Source organism: Nerophis ophidion, linkage group LG20, assembly GCF_033978795.1.
Source record: "Nerophis ophidion isolate RoL-2023_Sa linkage group LG20, RoL_Noph_v1.0, whole genome shotgun sequence".
In the NCBI taxonomy this organism is placed as follows: Eukaryota; Metazoa; Chordata; class Actinopteri; order Syngnathiformes; family Syngnathidae; genus Nerophis; species Nerophis ophidion.
In genome coordinates, this window is record NC_084630.1 from 43,712,160 (window position 1) to 43,738,737 (window position 26,578).

The following is a 26,578-nucleotide window of genomic DNA, read 5'->3' on the forward strand; positions in this document are numbered from 1 at the left end:
AGGCAAGTTGATTGGTAACTAGGAAAGCTATTGTTTTGTATCATAGTTTACTGAGACAGGTTATCAATTGAATATGTCATTGGGGCCCGAAATCTGTCCTTCAGAAGACCAAGAATAGCTGAATGGTTAAACAGCTAGCTCCCAATCAAAGGGTCCTGGGTTCAATCCCAGTCAGGTCGATCGGCTTGCCAAGCCAAGGGGTGTGGGGTGGTGGACAATGTGGGGGTGTATCACCTCCCCCACACAAAGTAAAGCTAAGTGGTAGCTGGTTAATTAACTTATAGTTAAAAAGGTAAGTATGGGTAATAATAACAATAAATAGTCTATAGTCCAAAAGTCTAAGGGTAACCTCGGGGGTTAGCTCCTCCTGTGGCTAAAGTTGGCAAGTGGACCATCGGTAATTCCTGGCTGGGATGGGTGGGAATAGGAACATGAATAATTAATCAGTGTGAGTGTTGACCAATCAGCTCTCCTCGGTCTGACCAACAAATAGTCAATTAGTTAATTAAAAAAAAAAAAGTGCCAATAAGTACAACAAATTGGAGTAATTGAAGAGAGAAAAAAATCCAATTGGATAATGATAAAAGAAAAAAAAAGATTGGATGAATGTAAAGAAGGATGGATAATATTAAAAACACTATTAAGAAAAGTTAATTGCATTTATTAAAATGATGCTTTATCTTTTTTTCATCATCCAATTATTATTATTATTATTATTCAATTACAGCTAGTCAGGAGGATTCGTCCACCCATTTATTTTTCATTATCCAATTAGAATTTTTTTCTCTCTTCAATCATTCCAATTTGTTGTATTTATTTTTTTATTAACTAATTGTTGGTCAGACCGAGGAGAGCTGATTGGTCAACACTCACACTGATTAATTATTCATGTTCCTATTCCCACCCATCCCAGCCAGGAATTACCTGATGGTCCACTTGCCAACTTTAGCCACAGGAGGAGCTAACCCCCGAGGTTACCCTTAGACTTTTGGACTATAGACTATTTATTGTTATTATTACCCATACTTACCTTTTTAACTATAAGTTAATTAACCAGCTACCACTTAGCTTTACTTTGTGTGGGGGAGGTGATACACCCCCACATTGTCCACCACCCCACACCCCTTGGCTTGGCAAGCCGATCGACCTGACTGGGATTGAACCCAGGACCCTTTGATTGGGAGCTAGCTGTTTAACCATTCAGCTATTCTTGGTCTTCTGAAGGACAGATTTCGGGCCCCAATGACATATTCAATTGATAACCTGTCTCAGTAAACTATGATACAAAACAATAGCTTTCCTAGTTACCAATCAACTTGCCTTGGATTTGAACCCAGTGCCCTTTGATTGGGAGTTAGGAGCTTTAACCATTCAGCTATCCCTGGTCTTCCTTTGACTAGATTTCGGGCCCCAATGACATATTTAATCGCGAACCTGTCTCTGTGAGCTATAATATAAAACATTTACTCTTGCTGCTGGAGTTTTCATAGTTAGCAGTGAACCTGGCAGGGATTTGATCCTTGCACTCTTGGATTGGGAGTTAGCTGCTTTAACCATTCAGCTATCCTTAGATGTCTTAAGGTTAGATTTCGGGCCCCAATGACATATTTATTTGCGAATCTCTCTCAGTAAACAATGAGATAAAATATTTACTCTTGCCGCTGTAGATTTCATAGTTACCAATGGACCTGACTGGGATTGAACCCAGGACCCTTTGATTGGGAGCTAGCTGTTTAACCATTCAGCTATTCTTGGTCTTCTGAAGGACAGATTTCGGGCCCCAATGACATATTCAATTGATAACCTGTCTCAGTAAACTATGATACAAAACAATAGCTTTCCTAGTTACCAATCAACTTGCCTGGGATTTGAACCCAGTGCCCTTTGATTGGGAGTTAGGAGCTTTAACCATTCCGCTATCCCTGGTCTTCTTTTGACAAGATTTCGGGCCCCAATGACATATTTAATCGCGAACCTGTCTCAGTGAGCTATAATATAAAACATTTATTCTTGCTGCTGGAGTTTTCATAGTTAGCAATGAACCTGGCAGGGATTTGATCCTTGCACTCTTGGATTGGGAGTTAGCTGCTTTAACCATTCAGCTATCCTTAGATGTCTGAAGGATAGATTTCGGGCCCCAATGACATATTTATTTGCGAATCTCTCTCAGTAAACAATGAGATAAAATATTTACTCTTGCCGCTGGAGTTTTCATAGTTACCAATGGACCTGACTGGGATTTGAACCCAGACCCCTTTGATTTGTAGATAGCTGCTTGAACTACTCAGCTACCCTTGAACTTCATACAGACAAATTTCGGGCCCCAATGACATATTTAATTGCGAACCTGTCTTGGTAATCTATGATATAAAATACTACCTCATCCGGCTGGAGCTTTCCTAGTTATGGATGGTCATGACTGGGATTTGAACCCTGTACCCTTTGATTGGGAGGTAGCTGCTTCCACTACTTAGCTATCCTTGGCCCACTGTAAGTGAGATTTCAGGCCCCAATAACATATTTAATTGCGAACCGTTCACGGTAAACTATGATATAAAACTGTGAGTGGAGATTTCCAAGTTAGCCATGGATGGACCTGACCGATCAACTCCCTTCCCTTTGATTGGAAGATAGCTGCTTTAACCACTCGGCTTGAGAACCGCTTACACTAAACCACAATGATAGTGAAACAAAACACTTACTCTTTACCAGAGGTGGGTAGTAACGCGCTACATTTACTCCGTTACATTTACTTGAGTAACTTTTGGGATAAATTGTACTTCTAAGAGTAGTTTTTATGCAACATACTTTTACTTTTACTTGAGTATATTTATAGGAGGCGTGTCTTAATGAAATTAAACAATGGATGTCCGCTAACTTTTTGCAACTCAACGCCAAAAAAACGGAAATGCTGATTATCGGTCCTGCTAGACACCGACCTCTATTTAATAATACAACTCTAACATTTGACAACCAAACAATTAAACAAGGCGACACGGTAAAGAATCTGGGTATTATCTTCGACCCAACTCTCTCCTTTGAGGCACACATTAAAAGCGTTACTAAAACGGCCTTCTTTCATCTACGTAACATCGGTAAAATTCGCTCCATTCTGTCCACTAAAGACGCTGAGATCATTATCTATGCGTTTGTTACGTCTCGCCTCGACTACTGTAACGTATTATTTTCGGGTCTCCCCATGTCTAGCATTAAAAGATTACAGTTGGTACAAAATGCGGCTGCTAGACTTTTGACAAGAACAAGAAAGTTTGATCACATTACGCCTATACTGTATATACCTTTATATGCATATATACATACATATATACCTATACTGTATATACCTTTATATACATATATACATACATATATACCTATACTGTATATACCTTTATATACATACATATATACCTATACTGTATATACCTTTATATACATATATACATACATATATACCTATACTGGCTCACCTGCACTGGCTTCCTGTGCACTTAAGATGTGACTTTAAGGTTTTACTACTTACGTATAAAATACTACACGGTCTAGCTCCATCTTATCTTGCCGATTGTATTGTACCATATGTCCCGGCAAGAAATCTGCGTTCAAAGGACTCCGGCTTATTAGTGATTCCCAAAGCCCAAAAAAAGTCTGCGGGCTATAGAGCGTTTTCCGTTCGGGCTCCAGTACTCTGGAATGCCCTCCCGGTAACAGTTCGAGATGCCACCTCAGTAGAAGCATTTAAGTCTCACCTTAAAACTCATTTGTATACTCTAGCCTTTAAATAGACTCCCTTTTTAGACCAGTTGATCTGCCGTTTCTTTTCTTTTTCTTCTATGTCCCACTCTCCCGTGTGGAGGGGGTCCGGTCCGATCCGGTGGCCATGTACTGCTTGCCTGTGTATCGGCTGGGGACATCTCTGCGCTGCTGGTCCGCCTACGCTTGGGATGGTTTCCTGCTGGCTCCGCTGTGAACGGGACTCTCGCTGCTGTGTCTTGGATCCTCTTTGGACTGGACTCTCGCGACTGTGTTGGATCCATTGTGGATTGAACTTTCACAGTATCATGTTAGACCCGCTCGACATCCATTGCTTTCCTCCTCTCCAAGGTTCTCATAGTCATCATTGTCACCGACGTCCCACTGGGTGTGAGTTTTCCTTGCCCTTATGTGGGCCTACCGAGGATGTCGTAGTGGTTTGTGCAGCCCTTTGAGACACTAGTGATTTAGGGCTATATAAGTAAACATTGATTGATTGATTGATAGAGAAGAAACGCTACTTTTACTCCGTTCCATTATTCTACATTCAGCTCATTACTCGCTACTTTTTTAAATCGATCTATTAATGTTTGTTTATTTTGGTTAATGACGGAGCTTCAAAGTAGAATCCACACATGCCTGCGTTTCACCAATCAAATGCAGTCACTGGTGACGTTGGACCAATCAAACAGAGCCAGGCGGTCACATGACCCAACTTAAACAAGTTGAAAAACTTATTGGGGTGTTACCATTTAGTGGTCAATTGTACGGAATATGTACTGTACTGTGCAATCTACTAATAAAAGTTTCAATCAATCAATCAAAAGTGTAAAGGAAAAAAGACACTTTTTATTTCAACCGTACTTCCCGTCAAAAGCCTAAAGACTGATCGCACAGTTCCTGTCTTCACAATAAAAGTGCCGCTCCATCGCGCCTGCGTTAACAAAATAAGAGTCTCCGAAAGCCAGCGCAAACAAGCTAGCAAGCTACGGAGTTTGCCGCCAATGTATTTCTTGTAAAGTGTATAAAAACGAATATGGAAGCTGGACAAATAAGATGCCAAAAACCAACGACTTTCATGTGGTATTAAACAGAAAAGAGGAACTTTTTTTCTCCTCCATTTGAAAACGTGGACGTCTGATTCCAATCAATGCAAGTCATCAGAATCAGGTAATACACCAACTTATATTCTTGTCTTCATTAAAGATAGGAATCTATATGTTAAACATGCATGTATATTCATTAAAACACCTTCAACATGTCAACAAAAACGGCAAAATAAATAAATATAAATTATATACTGTGTATATAAATGTATGTATATATATATATATATATATATATATATACTGTATATATATATAATATGTGTGTGTATAAATGATATGTGTGTGTATGTATATATGAGGTAGATCACCTCAACTTGGTCATTTACTAAGTAAATGATAAACGTTGAAAAACTTATTGGAGTGTTACCATTTAGTGGTCAATTGTACGGAATATGTACTGTACTGTGCAATCAATCAATCAACAAAATCAAAAGTGTAAAGGAAAAAAGACACTTTTTATTTCAACCGTACTTCCCGACACAAGCCTAAAGACTGATCGCACAGTTCCTGTCTTCACAATAAAAGCGCCGCTCCATCGCGCCTGCGTTAACAAAATAAGAGTCTCCGAAAGCCAGCGCAAACAAGCTAGCAAGCTACGGAGTTTGCCGCCAATGTATTTCTTGTAAAGTGTATAAAAACCAATATGGAAGCTGGACAAATAAGATGCCAAAAACCAACAACTTTCATGTGGTATTAGACAGAAAAGAGGAACTTTTTTTCTCCTCCATTTGAAAACGTGGACGTCTGATTCCAATCAATGCAAGTCATCAGAATCAGGTAATACACCAACTTATATTCTTGTCTTCATGAAATATAGGAATCTATATGTTAAACATGCATGTATATTCATTAAAACACCTTCAACATGTGAACAAAAAACGGCAAAATAAATAAATATAAATTATATACTGTATATATAAATGTATGTATATATATATATATATATATACTGTATATATATATAATATGTGTGTGTATAAATGATATGTGTGTGTATGTATATATGAGGTAGATCACCTCAACTTGGTCATTTACTAAGTAAATGATAAACGTTGAAAAACTTATTGGGGTGTTACCATTTAGTGGTCAATTGTACGGAATATGTACTGTACTGTGCAATCAATCAATCAATCAATCAAAAGTGTAAAGGAAAAAAGACACTTTTTATTTCAACCGTACTTCCCGTCAAAAGCCTAAAGACTGATCGCACAGTTCCTGTCTTCACAATAAAAGCGCCGCTCCATCGCGCCTGCGCTAACAAAATAAGAGTCTCCGAAAGCCAGCGCAAACAAGCTAGCAAGCTACGGAGTTTGCCGCCAATGTATTTCTTGTAAAGTGTATAAAAACAAATATGGAAGCTGGACAAATAAGATGCCAAAAACCAACGACTTTCATGTGGTATTAGACAGAAAAGAGGAACTTTTTTTCTCCTCCATTGGAAAACGTGAACGTCTGATTCCAATCAATGCAAGTCATCAGAATCAGGTAATACACCAACTTATATTCTTGTCTTCATGAAAGATAGGAATCTATATGTTAAACATGCATATATATTCATTAAAACACCTTCAACATGTGAACAAAAACGGCAAAATAAATAAATATAAATTATATACTGTATATATAAATGTATGTATATATATATATATACTGTATATATATATATATAATATGTGTGTGTATAAATGATATGTGTGTGTATGTATATATGAGGTAGATCACCTCGACTTGGTCATTTATTAAGTAATTGATTAACGTTGAAAAACTTATTGGGGTGTTACCATTTAGTGGTCAATTGTACGGAATATGTACTGGACCGTATTGGCATGTGTTGCAATGTTAATATTTCATCATTGATATATAAACTATCAGACTGCATGGTCGCTAGTAGTGGCTTTCAGTAGGCCTTTAATTGTAAAGTGAATGTAATCTATTGTTGTTAAACCTTGCTGCAGTATGTCCACAGATCAGGCCTGATGACTACACGCGTTACGAAAAAAATGTCAGGATAAGGCATGAAGAAGAATGTTATGTCAGTTTCTATTTATAGAAAGTATTGCAGATGAGAGGGATAAACACTGACCAGGTGTCCTGCATGTGAGTATGCCAACAACATCAGCAGCAAGGCCAGAGCGACCCCCAGCAACTCCCAGACCGAGCGCCGCAGAGCTCTTCCAAAGACGGCCCACTCTCGCAGGAAGCGCAACTGATGGGAGGCCTGCATGATCACACGGAGGGAACAAAATGTATTAAAGGAAAACGTCCAACATATTAAAAGGCATGGTCCTCTGATTTATGTATTTATTGCAGAACATTGACTCAGCAGATGTTGTCCACGTGTTGTGCTGCACTGCCAACAGTAATCGCTGACAGTTTGCTCACACACTAAAAAAACATGTGTTGCATGATAAGTAGTGAAGTGTGCGTGTTTACAAAGGTGGGAATCACATGGAGGATGTACCACAGTGTCAATGCAACTAATCCTTTGGTAAAACACACACTTCCACTGTCAATATACTTTAGTGCGTATATTGATTTGCTTGGTTGGTAGAGAAGGCCAGTAACGTGGTGGGAGTGGAGCTGGACTCTCTGACCTTGCGGAGAGAATGAGCCCGTTCAGTGGAAGGCTCAGACTCCCAAAATGTAACACGGAACAACAAAGGAGGTCCTTCATACCGACAGCCATCAGACTGTATAATGCATATGTTCCTTGACTGCACTTAAATGTAGAATATATGTAGAATATATTATTCATATATTATATATATAATATACGTATGTCATATATTACTAAAACGGCCTTCTTTCATCTCCGTAATATCGCTAAAATTCGCTCCATTTTGTCCACTAAAGACGCCGAGATCATTATCCATGCGTTTGTGACGTCTCGTCTCGATTACTGTAACGTATTATTTTCGGGTCTCCCCATGTCTAGCATTAAAAGATTACAGTTGGTACAAAATGCGGCTGCTAGACTTTTGACAAGAACAAGAAAGTTTGATCATATTACGCCTGTACTGTATATACCTTTATATACATATATACATACATATATACCTGTACTGACTCACCTGCACTGGCTTCCTGTGCACTTAAGATGTGACTTTAAGGTTTTACTACTTACGTATAAAATACTACACGGTCTAGCTCCAGCCTATCTTGCCGATTGTATTGTACCATATGTCCCGGCAAGAAATCTGCGTTCAAAAGACTCCGGCTTATTAGTGATTCCTAGAGCTCAAAAAAAGTCTGCGGGCTATAGAGCGTTTTCCGTTCGAGCTCCAGTACTCTGGAATGCCCTGCCGGTAACAGTTCAAGATGCTACCTCAGTAGAAGCATTTAAGTCTCACCTTAAAACTCATCTGTATACTCTAGCCTTTAAATAGACCTCCTTTTTAGACCAGTTGATCTGCCGCTTCTTTTCTTTCTCCTATGTCCCCCCCTCCCTTGTGGAGGGGGTCCGGTCCGATGACCATGGATGAAGTACTGACTGTCCAGAGTCGAGACCCAGGATGGACCGCTCGTCGGGACCCAGGATGGACCGCTCGCCTGTATCGGTTGGGGACATCTCTACGCTGCTGATCCGCTTGAGATGGTTTCCTGTGGACGGGACTCTCACTGCTGTCTTGGAGCCACTATGGATTGAACTTTCACAGTATCATGTTAGACCCGCTCGACATCCATTGCTTTCGGTCCCCTAGAGGGGGGGGGGTTGCCCACATCTGAGGTCCTCTCCAAGGTTTCTCATAGTCAGCATTGTCACTGGCGTCCCACTGGATGTGAATTCTCCCTGCCCACTGGGTGTGAGTTTTCCTTGCCCTTTTGTGGGTTCTTCCGAGGATGTTGTAGTCGTAATGATTTGTGCAGTCCTTTGAGACATTTGTGATTTGGGGCTATATAAATAAACATTGATTGATTGATTGATTGATTGATTTATTATTATTATTGTTTATTGTGAGCGAACTGTGGTGCTGAATTTCCTCCAGGGATCAATAAAGTACTTTAAATTCTATTCTAGTCTATTTCATGACCAAAATGTCATTTTGTATGAAATACTTTGCACACGTATAAATGAGCCACTTAGCAATAATACACTACTTTTGTTATTGAGATAACATGGCGTCAAAACAGTGCCAAAATCGTTACGCATAAAAACGAAACACTGTGATTTTGCACGCACACAGACTCTCTAGGCACGCTCGGCGACTTTTTGCTCCCACCAGGACTATGTTTACGCTCACGACGCGCTCAGTCCCACCCTTTTGGGATTAGGAGCGGCCCAGAAACTCTCCGACTTTATGATTGGTCACTTTTTAGACCAGGAATATTCAACTGATTAGTATTGGGGCCGACATTTCCAGAAACCCAAATATTTGGGGGCCGGATTTCTCCCTTCATTATCATTCTTATTTTGTACATTCCAAAGAACCAGTGTGCTCGACAGGAGACATTTCATATTAGTAGAGATGTCCGACATTGGCTATTTTGCCGATATTGTCCAACTCTTAATTACCGATTCCGACATCAACCGATACTGATATATACAGTCGTGGAATGAACACATTATTATGCCTAATTTTGTTGTGATGCCCCGCTGGATGCATTAAACAATGTAACAAGCTTTTACAAAATAAATCAACTCAAGTTATGGAAAAAAATGCCAACATGGCACTGCCATATTTATTATTGAAGTCACAAAGTGCATTATTTTTTTTTAACATGCCTCAAAACAGCAACTTGGAATTTGGGACATGCTCTCCCTGAGAGAGCATGAGGAGGTTGAGGTGGGCAGGGTGGGGGGTGTATATTGTAACGTCCCGGAAGAGTTAGTGCTGCAAGGGGGTCTGGGTATTTGTTCTGTTGTGTTAATGTTGTCTTACGGTGTGAATGTTCTCCTGAAATGTGTTTGTCATCCTTGTTTGGTGTGGGTTCACAGTATGGCAAATTGTTGTAACAGTGTTAAAGTTGTTTATGCGGCCACCCTCATTGTGACCTGTATGGCTGTTGCCCAAGTATGCATTGTATTCACTTGTGTGTGAGAAAAGCCGTAGATATTATGTGATTGGTCCGGCACGCAAAGGCAGCGCCTTTAAGGTTTATTAGCGCTCTGAACTTCTCCCTACCTCTGTGTAAACAGCAGCGTTTAAAAAAGTCCTGCATTTTACTTTTTGAAACCGATACCAATAATTTCCGATATTACATTTTAAAGCATTTATCGGCCGATAAGATCAGCAGTCCGATATTATTGGACATCTCTACATATTAGTCCAGTGGTTCTTAACATGGGTTCGATCGAACCACAAGGGTTCGGCGGAGGTCAAGACAAATCCGACTCATCGTGTAAATAAAAACGTTTCCCTATCGCCGTATTATAGATACCCCCAAACAATGTTCCCTCTAATTTTCCATCTGATTTGCAGGTGTGTAATTTGTTTTGAGTTCATGCACTGTGTTGGTTTTGTTCTTTGAACAATCAATCAATCAATGTTTACTTATATAGCCCTAAATCACTAGTGTCTCAAAGGGCTGCAAGATGATGTTCATCCACGGTTCATTTTGTGCACCAGTAAAAAAACAAACATATAACTTTGTCTTGAATGTGAGAAAAAATACATTTTATTCTTCACTAAAGAAGGGTTCGGTGAATGCGATTGTGAGACCGGTGGGCTTCAGGACCTCCAAGAAGGCAAAGAACCACTGTATTAGTCTATTTATTTTGTCTGTTTTGAAGTACATTCTGCAAAATAGCTGACAGCCCTCTACTGTTTTTAAGAATCTGCTGCAAAAATGTGAGTCTCACAAATTTTTGGAACCAAACTCACGGGCCACCAGTTGAATAGCCCAAATGATGAAAAAGAGAGGACCTAAAATGGAACCTTGAGGAACACCACTAGTATAACTAAAAAAGTTGAACAAATGACTAGTGACTGCATTGGAAGTAAACAAGCTACAGCGACACCTTAGTTACTTAAAAGGGTGTCTTGAGGCACGCCTAAGTTACGTAAAACACAGGTTAGGACTAAAGTGTTCTATGTTTGCTAGCAAGGTTAAAAGGTGGATCAAAGGATCTGGCAATGTGTTCACACTGATCTAAGGAGCACTCTACTGTTTTATTTTTAGGAATTTGCAACAAAAATGTTTTCTCTCTCATATTTAAACCTTATTTAAACATTTAATATTTATTAGTGATTCCCAAAGCCCAAAAAAAGTCTGCGGGCTATAGAGCGTTTTCCGTTCGGGCTCCAGTACTCTGGAATGCCCTCCCGGTAACAGTTCGAGATGCTACCTCAGTAGAAGCATTTAAGTCTCACCTTAAAACTCATTTGTATACTCTAGCCTTTAAATAGACTCCCTTTTTAGACCAGTTGATCTGCCGTTTCTTTTCTTTTTCTTCTATGTCCCACTCTCCCGTATGGAGGGGGTCCGGTCCGATCCGGTGGCCATGTACTGCTTGCCTGTGTATCGGCTGGGGACATCTCTGCGCTGCTGGTCCGCCTACGCTTGGGATGGTTTCCTGCTGGCTCCGCTGTGAACGGGACTCTCGCTGCTGTGTTGGATCCGCTTTGGACTGGACTCTCGCGACTGTGTTGGATCCATTGTGGATTGAACTTTCACAGTATCATGTTAGACCCGCTCGACATCCATTGCTTTCCTCCTCTCCAAGGTTCTCATAGTCATTATTGTCACCGATGTCCCACTGGGTCATTATTGTCACCAATGTCCCACTGGGTGTGAGTTTTCCTTGCCCTTATGTGGGCCTACCGAGGATGTCGTGGTGGTTTGTGCAGCCCTTTGAGACACTAGTGATTTAGGGCTATATAAGTAAATATTGATTGATAAGTTTTTTACTGAACAGACTCGAAAGCAGGGGTCCCCAAACTACTGCGTCCAAAATTCGGCCCACGGTAAGTCTCAAGTTTTTTTTTTCAATTTGTTGCTTCTTCGTTAGCAACCTCTCTTTGTTTATAATGTCCATTTTCTGCTGCATCTACTCCACATTTTATGCTGCCATTTGTCTTTGCTGCAGCGGTTACATATACTGTAATACTCAGGGGTGTCCAACCCATTTGAGCTCAGGGGCCGCATGGAGGGAAGTCTGCGCACACGCGGGCCGGACTATTAAAATCATGGCATTAAAACTAAAAAATAAAGACAACTTCAGATTGTTTTCTTTGTCTTGCTTTGGCCAAAAATAGAACAAACACATCCTAAAAAAAATTACGATAAAAGTATAGAAAAAAATACCCGGCAGCGATAAAGTTTAGATCAGTGTTCCCCAAACTACGAAAGTTTATTTTTTAAATTTCTCTTTTCTAATCTATTTTCTAGCTGCTCAGGCAAATCATATTAAATGCATTTTCCCATCAATAACGTGACATCATCGCGCTCCAGCCGCAGTGTCGGGTGTCAAGTGTGTATTCTTTAAGTCAATTATTGAAGAATATATATATATATATATATATATATATATATATATATATATATATGGACACCACGGCAGAGGAGGTGTTAGTGCATCTGCCTCACAATACGAAGGTCCTGAGTAGTCCTGGGGTCAATCCCGGGCTCGGGATCTTTCTGTGTGGAAAAAACAGCCCCAAAGCATGATGTTTCCACCCCCATGCTTCACAGTAGGTGTGGTGTTCTTGGGATGCAACTCAGTATTCTTCTTCCTTAAAACACGACGAGTTGAGTTTATACCAAAAAGTTCTATTTTGGTTTCATCTGACGGCGTGGCGCAGTGGGGGAGTGGCCGTGCGCAACCCGAGGGTCCCTGGTTCAAATCCCACCTAGTACCAACCTCGTCACGTCCGTTGTGTCCTGAGCAAGACACTTCACCCTTGCTCCTGATGGGTGCTGGTTAGTGCCTTGCATGGCAGCTCCCTCCATCAGTGTGTGAATGTGTGTGTGAATGGGTAAATGTGGAAGTAGTGTCAAAGCGCTTTGAGTACCTTGAAGGTAGAAAAGCGCTATACAAGTACAACCCATTTATTCTCCCAATCCTCTGCTGTATCATCCATGTATCCATTTTGGTATTAACTCAACTCGTTGTGTTTGGAGGAAGAAGAATACTGAGTTGCATCCCAAGAACACCACACCTACTGTGAAGCATGGGGGTGGAAACATCATGCTTTGGGGCTGTTTTTCTGCTAAGGGGACAGGACGATTGATCCGTGTTAAGGAAAGAATGAATGGGGCCATGTATCGTGAGATTTTGAGCCAAAACCTTTCATCAGTGAGAGCTTTGAATGGTTGACCAAATACTTATTTTCCACCATCATTTACAAATAAATTATTTAAAATTCCTACAATGTGAATTCCAGGATTTTTTTTCCACATTCTGTCTCTCACAGTTGAAGTGTACCTATGATGAAAATTACAGACCTCTGTCATCATTTGAAGTGGGAGAACTTGCACAATCGCTGGCTGACTAAATACTTTTTTGCCCCACTGTAGCTACCTAGAAGAAACATAACTAAATCTGTTTTCTTGGAAATTCCCCCTCACCTTGAGAACCAGTATTAAAAGAAGCATGGCCGCCATGACGGTGTACGTCTGAGTCTGCTTTGCAAGAGGGTAGAAGTCTGTGAAGGCGTCCCGTGGGTGCTTGAGGTACGACGCCCACTGCTGCTGGGCCACGACGCAGCGGTTAAGATGCAGGCCGCACACAGATGCAGCCAGCACAAGTTTACAGACGCCCAGCAGTCTCCAGGTGGACAGCAGGTGGGTGTAACCCTCTTGGAGGACACCCAAAACCCCTCGGAGCAGGAAATATAACACCAAGGCGAGAAGGACAATCTGGAAAGATGAAGATGTATCACCAATTAATCAAAAAGTGGACTTTAGTCAGAGGTGTATGCGTGGTTATGGCTTACCATTAAAAGGAGCTGCAGGTCCAGCCCTGTGATTGGCCACAAGGTGATGACGATGAGGTCAAGGCTAGACTGAGCACGCTCGGAAACTGGGAACTCGAAGACAAAAGAGAAGACTGCCAAGAGTTTTGTGTTGATGTTGTAGAGCGAGAACTCCACAAACAGGGCACGGCTCCTACAAACACACACAAATAATAAATCATTACAAAGAAAACTCGTTTCACTTTCATCACTTAAAGATTTAATCGGTAACATAAATTGTGGGATCAGTGGGATAAATAAGTCGCGTTGCAAAAACAAAGTTTTAACGAGTGTAATTCTTTAGGGACAATAAATCCAGTTGAAAAAAGTTGTGGGGAGGCAAGATGCATTTCTAGTCCAATGTGAAATGCTTCACACGACTACAGAACATCCATCCCATCCATTTTCTACCGCTTATTCCCTTTTGGGGTCGCGGGGGGCGCTGGCGCCTATCTCAGCTACAATCGGGCGGAAGGCGGGGTACAACCTGGACAAGTCGCCACCTCATTGCAGGGCCAACACAGATAGACAGACAACATTCACACACTAGGGACCATTTAGTGTTGCCAATCAACCTATCCCCAGGTGCATGTCTTTGGAGGTGGGAGGGGCCTATCCCCAGGTGCATGTCTTTGGAAGTGGGAGGGGCCTATCCCCAGGTGCATGTCTTTGGAGGTGGGAGGGGCCTATCCCCAGGTGCATGTCTTTGGAGGTGGGAGGGGCCTATCCCCAGGTGCATGTCTTTGGAAGTGGGAGGGGCCTATCCCCAGGTGCATGTCTTTGGAGGTGGGAGGGGCCAATCCCCAGGTGCATGTCTTTGGAGGTGGGAGGGGCCTATCCCCAGGTGCATGTCTTTGGAGGTGGGAGGGGCCTATCCCCAGGTGCATGTCTTTGGAGGTGGGAGGGGCCTATCCCCAGGTGCATGTCTTTGGAGGTGGGAGGGGCCTATCCCCAGGTGCATGTCTTTGGAGGTGGGAGGGGCCTATCCCCAGGTGCATGTCTTTGGAAGTGGGAGGAAGCCGGAGTACCCGAAGGGAACCCACGCATTCACGGGGAGAACATGCAAACTCCACACAGAAAGATCCCGAGCCTGGATTTGAACCCACGACTGCAGGACCTTCGTATTGTGAGGCAGACGCACTAACCCCTCTGCCACCGTGAATACTACAGAACAAGTGGCTTTTAAATTGTGTTTGAAGCACATCAAAGTTTTTTGTTATCAACCTGTAGTCCAGCCAGTGCTGCTGCTGTAGCTGCTGCAAGGAGCGTGACGCCTCTTCTAGACTTCTATTCAGCTGGAGGACCAATTCTGTGTCGCTATTGGCTGAAGTCTTCTGACCAAAAGGCCACATCCTTGTAAGATGAGAGAAAACAAAAGGACACCTTCAGCAGACATTGAGAACCTCTTTAAAGATAAGTTAGCACTCAACTTACCAGTTTGTCTCAGTATCATTATCTGCAACGCTAGGCCTGCCTTGTGCCCACATGTCCACTGATCTGGGACCAGCCACAACTGAAAAAAACCCACACAAAATCTTCATGGTCTCACACGGCAGACAATATGTGTGATAAAGGTCATTTTGTCAGATCACAACAGACATTGACCACTCGGGCATCTCACCTTGTGTCTGGTGGATTTGTCGGAGTCTCAGTGTGCCGAGTAACACGCTTCCTGTGTCTCCCAGGAGGGAGGAGTCATTCAGAAGGCGGGGTAACAATGATTTGTTCAGCCATATCACAACATCATTTCGGCTAAAGGGAAAACAGGACAGTTAGTGTTACGTATTAGGACTAGGGATGTTAAGCTTCAGGTTTTCTGCTGATACTGGCCATCAATTAGTGAGATTTATTTATGGTGAGTCCTATTGACAGATTAACAATATCAACACAATATTTAAACGAGTTCCTTACTCTTTGAGGAAAACAAAGTCAATAGTAAACTGCAACTAAATAGCAAAAACTACTCTCTATTACTTTTTTGTCCTCAAATTCCCTTTTTGTTCAAGGAATTGTTTACCTGAGTTTGTAACCATTAAAACAACAACAACATAAAAATAAAAACATCTAATTACTGTTGTATTGATTAATTACTGATACTACTTATGGCAGTGGTTCTCAAATGGGGGTACTTGAAGGTATGCCAAGGGGTACGTGAGATTTTTTTTAAATATTCTTAAAAATGGCAACAATTCAAAAATCCTTTATAAGTATAATTGATCAATAATACTTGAACAAAATATGAATGCAAGTTCCTAAACTGTGAAAAAAAACACTACAACAATGCAATATTCAGCGTTGACAGCTAGATTTTTTGTGGACATGTTCCATAAATATTGATGTTAAAGATTTCTTTTATGTGAAGAAATGTTTAGAAGTAAGTTGATGAATCCAGAAGGATCTCTATTACAATCCCCAAAGAGGGCACTTTAAGTTGATGATTACTTCTATGTGGAGAAATCTTTATTTATAATTGAATCATTTGTTTGTTTTTCAACAAGTTTTTAGTTATTTTTATATCTTTTATTCCAAATAAGTTAAGAAAGACCACTACAAATGAGCAATATTTTGCACTGTTATACAATTTAATAAATCAGAAACTGATGACATAGTGCTGTATTTTACTTCTTTATCTCTTTTTTTCAACCAAAAAGGCTTTGCTCTGATTAGGGGGTACTTGAATTAAAAAAATGTTCACAGGGGGTACATCACTGAAAAAAGGTTGAGAACCACTGACTTGTGGTATCGACACCATCAATTTATAAATGATCCGCCTTTCTTGTACATGTCTTGTACCGACTGTGACAATGCTGACACGCCAACAGTTGTTGTTGTTGTATCGTCAGTTCTCTACACCAGTGGTTCTCAACCTTTTTTCAGTGATGTACCCCCGTGAATATTTTTTTATTTCAAGTACCCCCTAATCATAGCAAAGCATTTTTGGTTGAAAAAAAGAAGTAAAATACAGTACTATGTCATCAGTTTCTGATTTATTAAATTGTATAACAGTGCAAAATATTGCTCATTTGTAGTGGTCTTTCTTGAACTATTTGGAAAAAAAGATATCAAAATAACTAAAAACTTGTTGAAGAATAAACAAGTGATTCAATTATAAATAAAGATTTCTCCACATAGAAGTAATCATCAACTTAAAGTGCCCTCTTTGGGGATTGTAATAGAGATCCATCTGGATTCATCAACTTCATTCTAAACATTTCTTCACAAAAAAAAATAATCTTTAACATCAATATTTATGGAACATGTCCACAAAAAAATCTAGCTGTCAACACTGAATATTGCATTGTTGTTTTTCTTTTCACAGTTTATGAACTTACATTCATATTTTGTTGAAGTATTATTCAATAAATATATTTATAAAGGAGTTTTAAATTGTTGCTATTTTTAGAATATTTAAAAAAAATCTCACGTACCCCTCGGCATACCTTCAAGTACCCCCAGGGGTACGCGTACCCCCATTTGAGAACCACTGTTCTAGACTATTATAAATTACTTGTTAATTTCTGCTGGAACTTGGTTCTTTTTACACTTCTTTTGTTTGCTCGGTTCTCGTATTACCTTTTAACCTGCCCATTGTACAGCACTTTGGCTACCCCTGTGGTCAATTTGAAATGTGCTCTATAAATAGATAGATAGATAGTACTTTATTGATTCCTTCAGGAAAATTAAAATTCCAGCAGCAGTGTACAGAGTTGAGATCAATTTAAATGAAAGTAAAAAGTAAATAATGGGGGTTTAAAAGGAAACAAAATAGAGAAATATTACAAAAAGAATAAAAACAATGGGAATACCAATATAACAGTAAAATAAGAATATAACAAGACAAAGTAGGCAGTAGTGACCATGTTATGAAAACGTATTGCACTGTTATTGTTTTGCATCCCCTGTCATCCTTGTACCCCCCCCCCCTGCCTCAGAGAGGAGTTGTACAGTCTAATGGCGTGTGGGACAAAGGAGTTTAGAATATTTAAAATTAAGTTCATTTGATTTGATTATGAAGCACTTATTTATTGGTGTTGTTTTAAGCGACCTTTACCAGTTAGCTTAGCTATTAGCTATCTCTCAGTGTGTAAAATGTTTAGCCTCGTCCTCCAGTGATAATGTAACGTTATAATGAAACTTAAAAAACTATAAAAATGCAGTTTTTTTGCTTTAATGGAGACGATTATTATTCCTATTGGGGGGCGGCTCCACACTGTGTATGGAGCCACATAATGGGCTGCTGGCTGCTTGTCAGCCGGGGGACTAAAAGTAAATAGTGTCAGCCAGATGGGATCGGTGTTTGTGATTGGCCTTAAAAAAACATAAATGAGCAATGGCTGATCACATACTTTTTAATGAAAATCGTCTGATACTGATCGGCAGCCAATCGATCAGCACATCCCTGATTTGGACACATATTGGAGACCAAAAGTGCAGCTACGTCTAAATGCTCTTAACGCAAAAATATTCCCCAAACCCAAAACTCCTGCAACAGCAAAATACTGCAAATTAAAAATGTTGCAATCACAAACACTGCAGGATCAAAATAAAAAAAGAGAATAATCGGCAAAAATATCATAAACGTTAGCAACAGTAGCCTACCAGGGGTGCCAGACCTGAGAGGTATCCCTGTTTAATAAAATGTAATATTTTACCGTATTATTCAAAGCAACTGATTTTGTGTTTAATAAACACAAAGAAATGTTTTTCTTTTCATTTTTGTCATCTTGTTTTTCGGAGCATCTGACTCATGTCTTTTTAAAGATGATGATCTCACATATCTGGCTAACACTTCTGCTTTGTCCCCTGAACTTGCGGACATTTTCTCATGTAGGAGTTTGAGGTTTTGCATGTTTTTGGCATTTGCAGCATTTTTGTTTTGAATTTGTATTTAATCCAGCAGCATTTGTAGAATTGCAGCATTTTTTTCTTTGCATGTATTGTATGGCAATTATGTGTTTTTGGATCAATTCTGTGTGTACATACACACTTAAAGATGACTACATTAGGTACACCTGCACAATCCACTAAGTTATTACATCTGAGATAATAATGCTAGCCTTTGTTTCTTGTCGGAGAGGTATTCATTAAATAGTATAATTATTATTGTAGATGTAATTTGCAGTGTTATAAAACTAAAGGCCTACTGAAAGCCACTACTAGCGACCACGCAGTCTGATAGTTTATATATCAATGATGAAATATTAACATTGCAACACATGCCAATACGGCCGCTTTAGTTTACTAAATTGCAATTTTAAATTTCCCGCGGAGTTTCCTGTTGAAAACGTCGCGGAATGATGACGCGTGTTTGTGACGTTATTGGTTGTAGCGGACATATTAGCCCAGCACCACTTACGGCTAAAAGTCGTCTCTTTTCATCGCGCAATTACACAGTATTTTGGACATCTGTGTTGCTCAATCTTTTGCAATTTGTTCAATTAATAATGGAGACGTCAAAGAAGAATGCTGTTGGTGGAAAGCGGTGGATTGCAGCTGCCTTTAGCACCGAAACACAGCCGGTGTTTCTTTGTTTGTTGTGAAGCTTTAACACAGAGCCGTCAAGCGAACATGTTTCTCTACGTCAACCAGCAAGTTTTTGGATGGGAAAATTGTGATATGAAGTCGGCTCTTACCGGAGACTTGAGTGGATTACGCGACATCATCCTGCAGCTCAAAAAGGCAGCTGTGATCTTGGCTACTCGGCTTATCTCAGAGACACTGGCGTTCACTGCAGCCATCCGACTTTCAAGTATGACTTTACAATCTCACTAAAATACTATTAACACAATAAGTAAATAAGGGATTTTCCAGAATTATACAGGTAAATGTGTCTAATTACATCTGAAACTCTCCCACTGCCGCCGCCTGGAGCAGTCGCCTTTTCTTTTTTTTTTTTTTAGTGCTCCACTCTAACTTTCCTCATCCACGAATCTTTCATCCTCGCTCAAATTAATGGGGAAATTGTCACTTTCTCGATCCGAATTGCTCTTACTGCTGGTGGCTCACATTATAAATGTGAGGATGTGAGGAGCCCTCACACCGGTGACGTCCCGCGCACATCGTCTGCTACTTCCGGTACAGGCAAGGCTTTTTTATTAGCGACCAAAAGTTGCGAACTTTATCGTGGATGTTCTCTACTAAATCCTTTCAGCAAAAATATGGCAATATCGCGAAATGATCAAGTATGACACATAGAATGGACCTGCAATCCCTATTTAAATGAGAAAATTTCATTTCAGTAGGCCTTTAATTGCGTGCATCACTAACATTTATTTACGAAATAGAATCCATAAAAAAAGAAAAACATATGTGTGCTTGTCTCACATCATGTGAATGATGGTCAAAAAACAAAAACAAAAACATGTCTCGACTAAAAGACATGGGACAAGAGAAACCAATTTACTGTACCTGCTGATGTTGTGGTACTCAGGTGTATGTAGCACATGTTGTAACTGAGTATGGAGTCTCAGGCTGTGTGTGTCTTTGGCCGAGTCCGAATAGTTGAGAAGCAGAACCACCAGCAAAAAGAACATGTAAACCAGGAAATTCTGAAAATGAGAACAATTATGTGAGCAAGCAAAACACAGAGAGGGCAAACAAAAAAAAATTGCAAAGAAAGTATTCTCACTTACCTTCAACATGGTGTGCAGCATGCGGACCTTGCGGGCCTGGTGCCGGTCCTGAGACAGAGCATAGCCCTGAGGTGGTCGCACCCTGTGGACTCTCTGCACCACCCTCTCCACCATGGGGAACTCGACCAGCACATCCTGTTCCTCTGGGCGCAGCCGACACACAAACACTGCATAGTAAAAGCCCTCACACAACACCTGAAGAATGAAAAGAAACCAAAAAAAGAATAATTATAACAAATATGACAAAACTCTCAGAAAAATTGGGTATTATTTTTGTTTTTTACATAATTATAGGAGGGCGCTGCACATCACTAACATCTCATAACATCATGAGTGGACCACATCAAACAAATTAAAACAGACATTGTAAAATCCGGGGATAAATATTGAAATAAGACAACTCTTACTTTTATTGGCTCCAGCAGGAAACAGGAGCACAGGAAGCTGGCAAAACAAGAAATGAGCCATGTCATGGCAACATGCTGATTGAAGCCGTGTCCCGCCCATATGGAAATACTATTTGCCAGGGTGATCCCTGCCCAGCTCCCCCACAGGGCAGCGCGTCCACACCATGGAGGGAACCGTCTGGGACGACACACGTCTGTTACAACTGGAGGTGCAAAGCCAGAGGAAACAACACTTAGTTCATCCAATTAGTGACTACTCCCTATAATTGACTTTAATGACGTTTTATTTGGAAGGAAAACAAAACCTCAGATTTTTTTTATTCCATACTCATTATTTACTATATACAGTGGGGCGAAAAAGTATTTAGTCAGCCACTTAAAATGATGACAGAGGACTGTAATTTTCATCATAGGTACACTTCAACTGTGAGAGACAGAATGTGAAAAAAAAATCCAGGAATTTTAAATAATTTATTTGTAAATTATGGTGGAAAATAAGTATTTGGTCAACCATTCAAAGCTCTCACTGATGGAAGGAGGTTTTGGCTCAAAATCTCACGATACATGGCCCCATTCATTCTTTCCTTAACACGGATCAATCGTCATGTCCCCTTAGCAGAAAAACAGCCCCAAAGCATGATGTTTCCACCCCCATGCTTCACAGTAGGTGTGGTGTTCTTGGGATGCAACTCAGTATTCTTCTTCCTCCAAACACGACGAGTTGAGTTTATACCAAAATGGATACATGGATGATACAGCAGAGGATTGGGAGAATGTCATGTGGTCAGATGAAACCAAAATAGAACTTTTTGGTACAAACTCAACTCGTCGTGTTTGGAGGAAGAAGAATACTGAGTTGCATCCCAAGAACACCACACCTACTGTGAAGCATGGGGGTGGAAACATCATGCTTTTGGGCAGTTTTTCTGCTAAGGGGACAGGACGATTGATCCGTGTTAAGGAAAGAATGAATGGGGCCATGTATCGTGAGATTTTGAGCCAAAACCTCCTTCCATCAGTGAGAGCTTTGAATGGTTGACCAAATACTTATTTTCCACCATAATTTACAAATAAATTATTTAGAATTCCTGGATGTTTTTCCACATTCTGTCTCTCACAGTTGAAGTGTACCTATGATGAAAATTACAGACCTCTGTCATCATTTTAAGTGGGAGAACTTGCACAATCGCTGGCTGACTAAATACTTTTTTGCCCCACTGTATACACAGCATAACTTGTATCTATTCAATCATAATATAATTTTTGTGTCAGCATTTCATTTTTTCCATCTATTTATAGTGTTTATTTGTACATTCTTTATTTTTTCTTTCCTTAAATGGTAACAGGAGAACATGTCAGACATGGGAAGTGGACAGAATATCAGTACTTGCTGAGACATTGAGAATTGCTCAGCGAAGGTGTCTGCTTCGTCCGTCTTGTTAAAGGGGACCTATAATGATTTTCCTCTTTTCTGACTTATTAATGTTGTTACAATGTTGGATACTCGTGTTAAAAACAATGTACAAACCCCGTTTCCATATGAGTTGGGAAATTGTCCATCCATCCATCCATTTTCTACCGCTTATTCCCTTTAGGGGTTGCGGGGGGCGCTGGCGCCTATCTCAGTTACAATCGGGCGGAAGGCGGGGTACACCCTGGACAAGTCGCCACCTCATCGCAGGGCCAACACAGATAGACAGACAACATTCACACACTAGGGACCATTTAGTGTTGCCAATCAACCTATCCCCAGGTGCATGTCTTTGGAAGTGGGAGGAAGCCGGAGTACCCGGAGGGAACCCACGCAGTCACGGGGAGAACATGCAAACTCCACACAGAAAGATCCCGAGCCTGGATTTGAACCCAGGTCTGCAGGACCTTCGTATTGTGAGGCAGACGCACTAACCCCTCTGCCACCGTGAAGCCTTGGGAAATTGTGTTAGATGTAAATATAAACGAAATACAATGATTAGCAATTGAATATGCTACAAAGACAACATATTTGATGTCCAAACAGATGAAACATGAAACAGATAGTAGGTAGAGAAGGCCAGTAACGTGGTGGGAGTGGAGCTGGACTCTCTGGCGGTGGTGTCAGAGAGGAGAAGTCTAGCAAAACTCCTATTCATTATGGACAACACCTCCCACCCACTACACTCAGACCTTGCGGAGAGAATGAGCACGTTCAGTGGAAGGCTCAGACTCCCAAAATGTAACACGGAACGGCACAGGAGGTCCTTCATACCGACAGCCATCAGACTGTATAATGCATATGTTCCTTGACTGCACTTAAATGTAGGATATATGTAGAATATATTTATATTATTCATTTATTATATATATAATACATGTCATATATTATCTATTATTATTATTGTTTATTGTGAGCGAACTGTGGTGCTGAATTTTCCCCAGGGATCAATAAAGTACTTTCTATTCTATTCTAAAAAAAATTTTTTTTGCAAATAATCATTAACTTTAGAATTTGATGCCAGCAACACGTGACGAAGAAGTTGGGAAAGGTGGCAATACATACTAACAAAGTTGAGGAATGCTCATCAAACACTTATTTGGAATGTCCCACAGGTGTGCAGGCTAATTGGGAACAGGTGGGTGCCATGATTGGGTATAAAAACAAGCACCCCAAAAAATGCTCAGTCTTTCACAAGAAAGGATGGGGCGAGGTACACCCCTTTGTCCACAACTGCGTGAGCAAATAGTCAAACAGTTTAAGAACAACCTTTCTCAAAGTGCAATTGCAAGAAATTTAGGGATTTCAACATCTACGCTCCATAATATCATCAAAAGGTTCAGAGAATCTGGAGAAATCACTCCACGTAAGCGGCATGGCCGGAAACCAACATTGGATGACCGTGACCTTCGATCCCTCAGACGGTACTGTATCAAAAACCGACATCAATCTCTAAAGCAGTGGTTCTCAAATTGGGGTACGCGTACCCCTGGGGGTACTTGAAGGTATGCCAAGGGGTACGTGAGATTTTTTTTTTTTAATTTTCTAAAAATAGCAACAATTCAAAAATCTTTAATACAAATATTTATTGAATAATACTTCAACAAAATATGAATGAAAGTCCATAAACTGTGAAAAAAATACAACAATGCAATATTCAGTGTTGACATCTACATTAGTTGTGGACATTTTCCATAAATATTGATGTTAAAGATTTATTTTTTTGTGAAGAAATGTTTAGAAGTAAGTTGATGAATCCAGATGGATCTCTGTTACAATCCCCAAAGAGGGCACTTTAAGTTGATGATTACTTCTATGTGGAGAAATCTTTATTTATAATTGAATCACTTGTTTATTTTTCAAAAAGTTTTTAGTTATTTCCATATCTTTTTTCCAAATAGTTCAAGAAAGACCACTACAAATGAGCAATATTTTGCACTGTTATACAATTTAATAAATCAGAAACTGATGACATAGTGCTGTATTTTACTTCTTTATCTCTTTTTTTCAACCAAAAATGCTTTGCTCTGATTAGGGGGTACTTGAATTAAAAACATGTTCACAGGGGGTACATCACTGAAAAAAGGTTGAGAACCACTGCTTAAAGGATATCACCACATGGGCTCAGGAACACTTCAGAAAACCACTGTCACTAAATACAGTTCATCGCTACATCTCTAAGTGCAAGTTAAGCTCTACTATGCAAAGCGAAAGCCATTTATCAACAACATCCAGAAATGCTGCCGGCTTATCCTGGCCCGAGATCATCTAAGATAGACTGATACAAAGTGAAAAAGTGTTCGGTAGTCTGACGAGTCTACATTTCAAATTTTTTGGGGAAATATTCGACATCGTGTCATCCGGACCAAAGGGGAAGCAAACCATCCAGACTGTTATCGATGCAAAGTTCAAAAGCCAGCATTTGTGATGGTATGCGGGTGCATTATTGCCCAAGGCATGGGTAACTTACACATCTGTGAAGGCACCATTAATGCTGAAAGGTACATACAGGTTTTGGAACAACATATGCTGCCCTCTAAGCACCGTCTTTTTCATGGACGCCCCTGCTTATTTCAGCAAGACAATGCTAAGCCACATTCAGCACGTGTTACAACAGCGTGGCTTCGTAAAAAAAGAGTGAGTGTACTTTCCTGGCCCGCCTGCAGTCTAGACCTGTCTCCCATCAAAAATGTGTTGATTAGGAAGCGTAAAATAGGACAGTGGAGACCCCGGACTGTTGAACGACTGAAGCTCTACGTAAAACAAGAAGGGGAAATAATTCCACTTTCAAAGCTTCAACATTTAGTTTCCTTAGTTCCCAAACGTTTATTGAGTGTTGTTAAAAGAAAAGGTGATGTAACACAGTGGTGAACATGCCCTTTCCCAACTACTTTGGCACGTGTTGCAGCCATGAAATTCTAAGTTGATTATTATTTCCCCCCAAAAAAATAAAGCTTATGAGTTTGAACATCAAATATCTTGTCTTTGTAGTGCATTCAAATAAATATGGGTTGAAAAGGATTTGCAAATCATTTTTTTCCGTTTATATTTACATCCAACACAATTTCCCACCTCATATGGAAACAGGGTTTTTAATTATTGTTTCCTCTTAAATTGTAACTATTGTGATCATCTCTATCATGGAATAGGTTCTGGATATTGGATGGTAGAGAGTTATGGGATTCACTAAACATAATTTGAGCAGTTTTAAAGTTGATCACATTGTTCAGTTTAAGTTGCTTTAACTCCATAAATAGTGGATTTGAATGATGTCTGTAGTGAATATTGGACACAATCCTGGTAGCCTTTTTCTGCAGAGTGACTAAAGGCTGTAGATGTGATTCATAACAATTTCCCCAGACTTCAACACTTTAGTTTAAATATGACATAATAAATGAATGACAGCAGAGCATTTGTGTTCAATAAATGACATGATCTGCTCATCATTCCAACGCATTTAGCAACTTTTGTCCTCAGGTACCTTATATTCATCTATTACCACTCCTAAGAAGGAATTTTGTTGAACATATTTTCTTGGTGTATCATCAATAACAGTCCTGATCTGTATATTACTTTTGCGATTGTTAAAAAGCATTATTTTGGTCTTCTTTAAATTCGGAGACAATTTGTTCGTATTAAATAGATAGATAGATGGATAGATAGATGGATAGATGGATAGATGGATAGATGGATAGATGGATAGATAGATAGATAGATAGATAGATAGATAGATAGATAGATAGATAGAAAGATAGATAGATAGATAGATAGATAGATAGAAAGATAGATAGATAGATAGATAGTTGGATAGATAGATAGATAGATAGATAGATAGATAGATAGATAGTACTTCAGTGATTCCTTCAGGAGAGTTCCCTCAGGAAAAACAAAACAAAAAAAACAATAAAAAATAAAATAAGATATATATATATATACACACACATATTCAAGCTGTGCAGTTTTTTTTTTTTTTAAACTAAAATAGCAACTTTTGTTAAAGTTAGAATTATTATTCATGCGGCGTCTTCAGTAATGCGGACGTTGTACCGATCCGTTGTGGTGAAGAAGGAGCTGAGCCGGAAGGCAAAGCTCTCAATTTACCGGTCGATCTACGTTCCCATCCTCACCTATGGTCATGAACTTTGGGTCATGACCGAAAGGATAAGATCACGGGTACAAGCGGCCCAAATGAGTTTCCTCCGCCGTGTGGCGGGTCTCTCCCTTAGAGATAGGGTGAGAAGCTCTGCCATCCGGGAGGAACTCAAAGTAAAGCCGCTGCTCCTCCACATCGAGAGGAGCCAGATGAGGTGGT

The 26,578-nt window shown here is 40.1% G+C and overlaps 1 protein-coding gene across 1 annotated transcript in view; it reads right to left on the minus strand.

Moving 5' to 3' along the window:
* The window catches only part of pkd1a (polycystic kidney disease 1a), a 204,385-nt gene that overhangs the window by 22,985 nt on the left and 154,822 nt on the right, over window positions 1–26,578 (minus strand). The window contains exons 46-54 of the mRNA XM_061881321.1: window positions 20,796–20,998; window positions 20,389–20,583; window positions 20,165–20,304; window positions 15,378–15,508; window positions 15,191–15,269; window positions 14,981–15,109; window positions 13,739–13,910; window positions 13,371–13,661; window positions 6,946–7,080 (exon numbers count right to left, since the gene is read on the minus strand). Coding sequence (XP_061737305.1) covers window positions 6,946–7,080; window positions 13,371–13,661; window positions 13,739–13,910; window positions 14,981–15,109; window positions 15,191–15,269; window positions 15,378–15,508; window positions 20,165–20,304; window positions 20,389–20,583; window positions 20,796–20,998 — 1,475 coding nt within the window. The remainder of the gene's footprint in view (window positions 1–6,945; window positions 7,081–13,370; window positions 13,662–13,738; window positions 13,911–14,980; window positions 15,110–15,190; window positions 15,270–15,377; window positions 15,509–20,164; window positions 20,305–20,388; window positions 20,584–20,795; window positions 20,999–26,578) is intronic.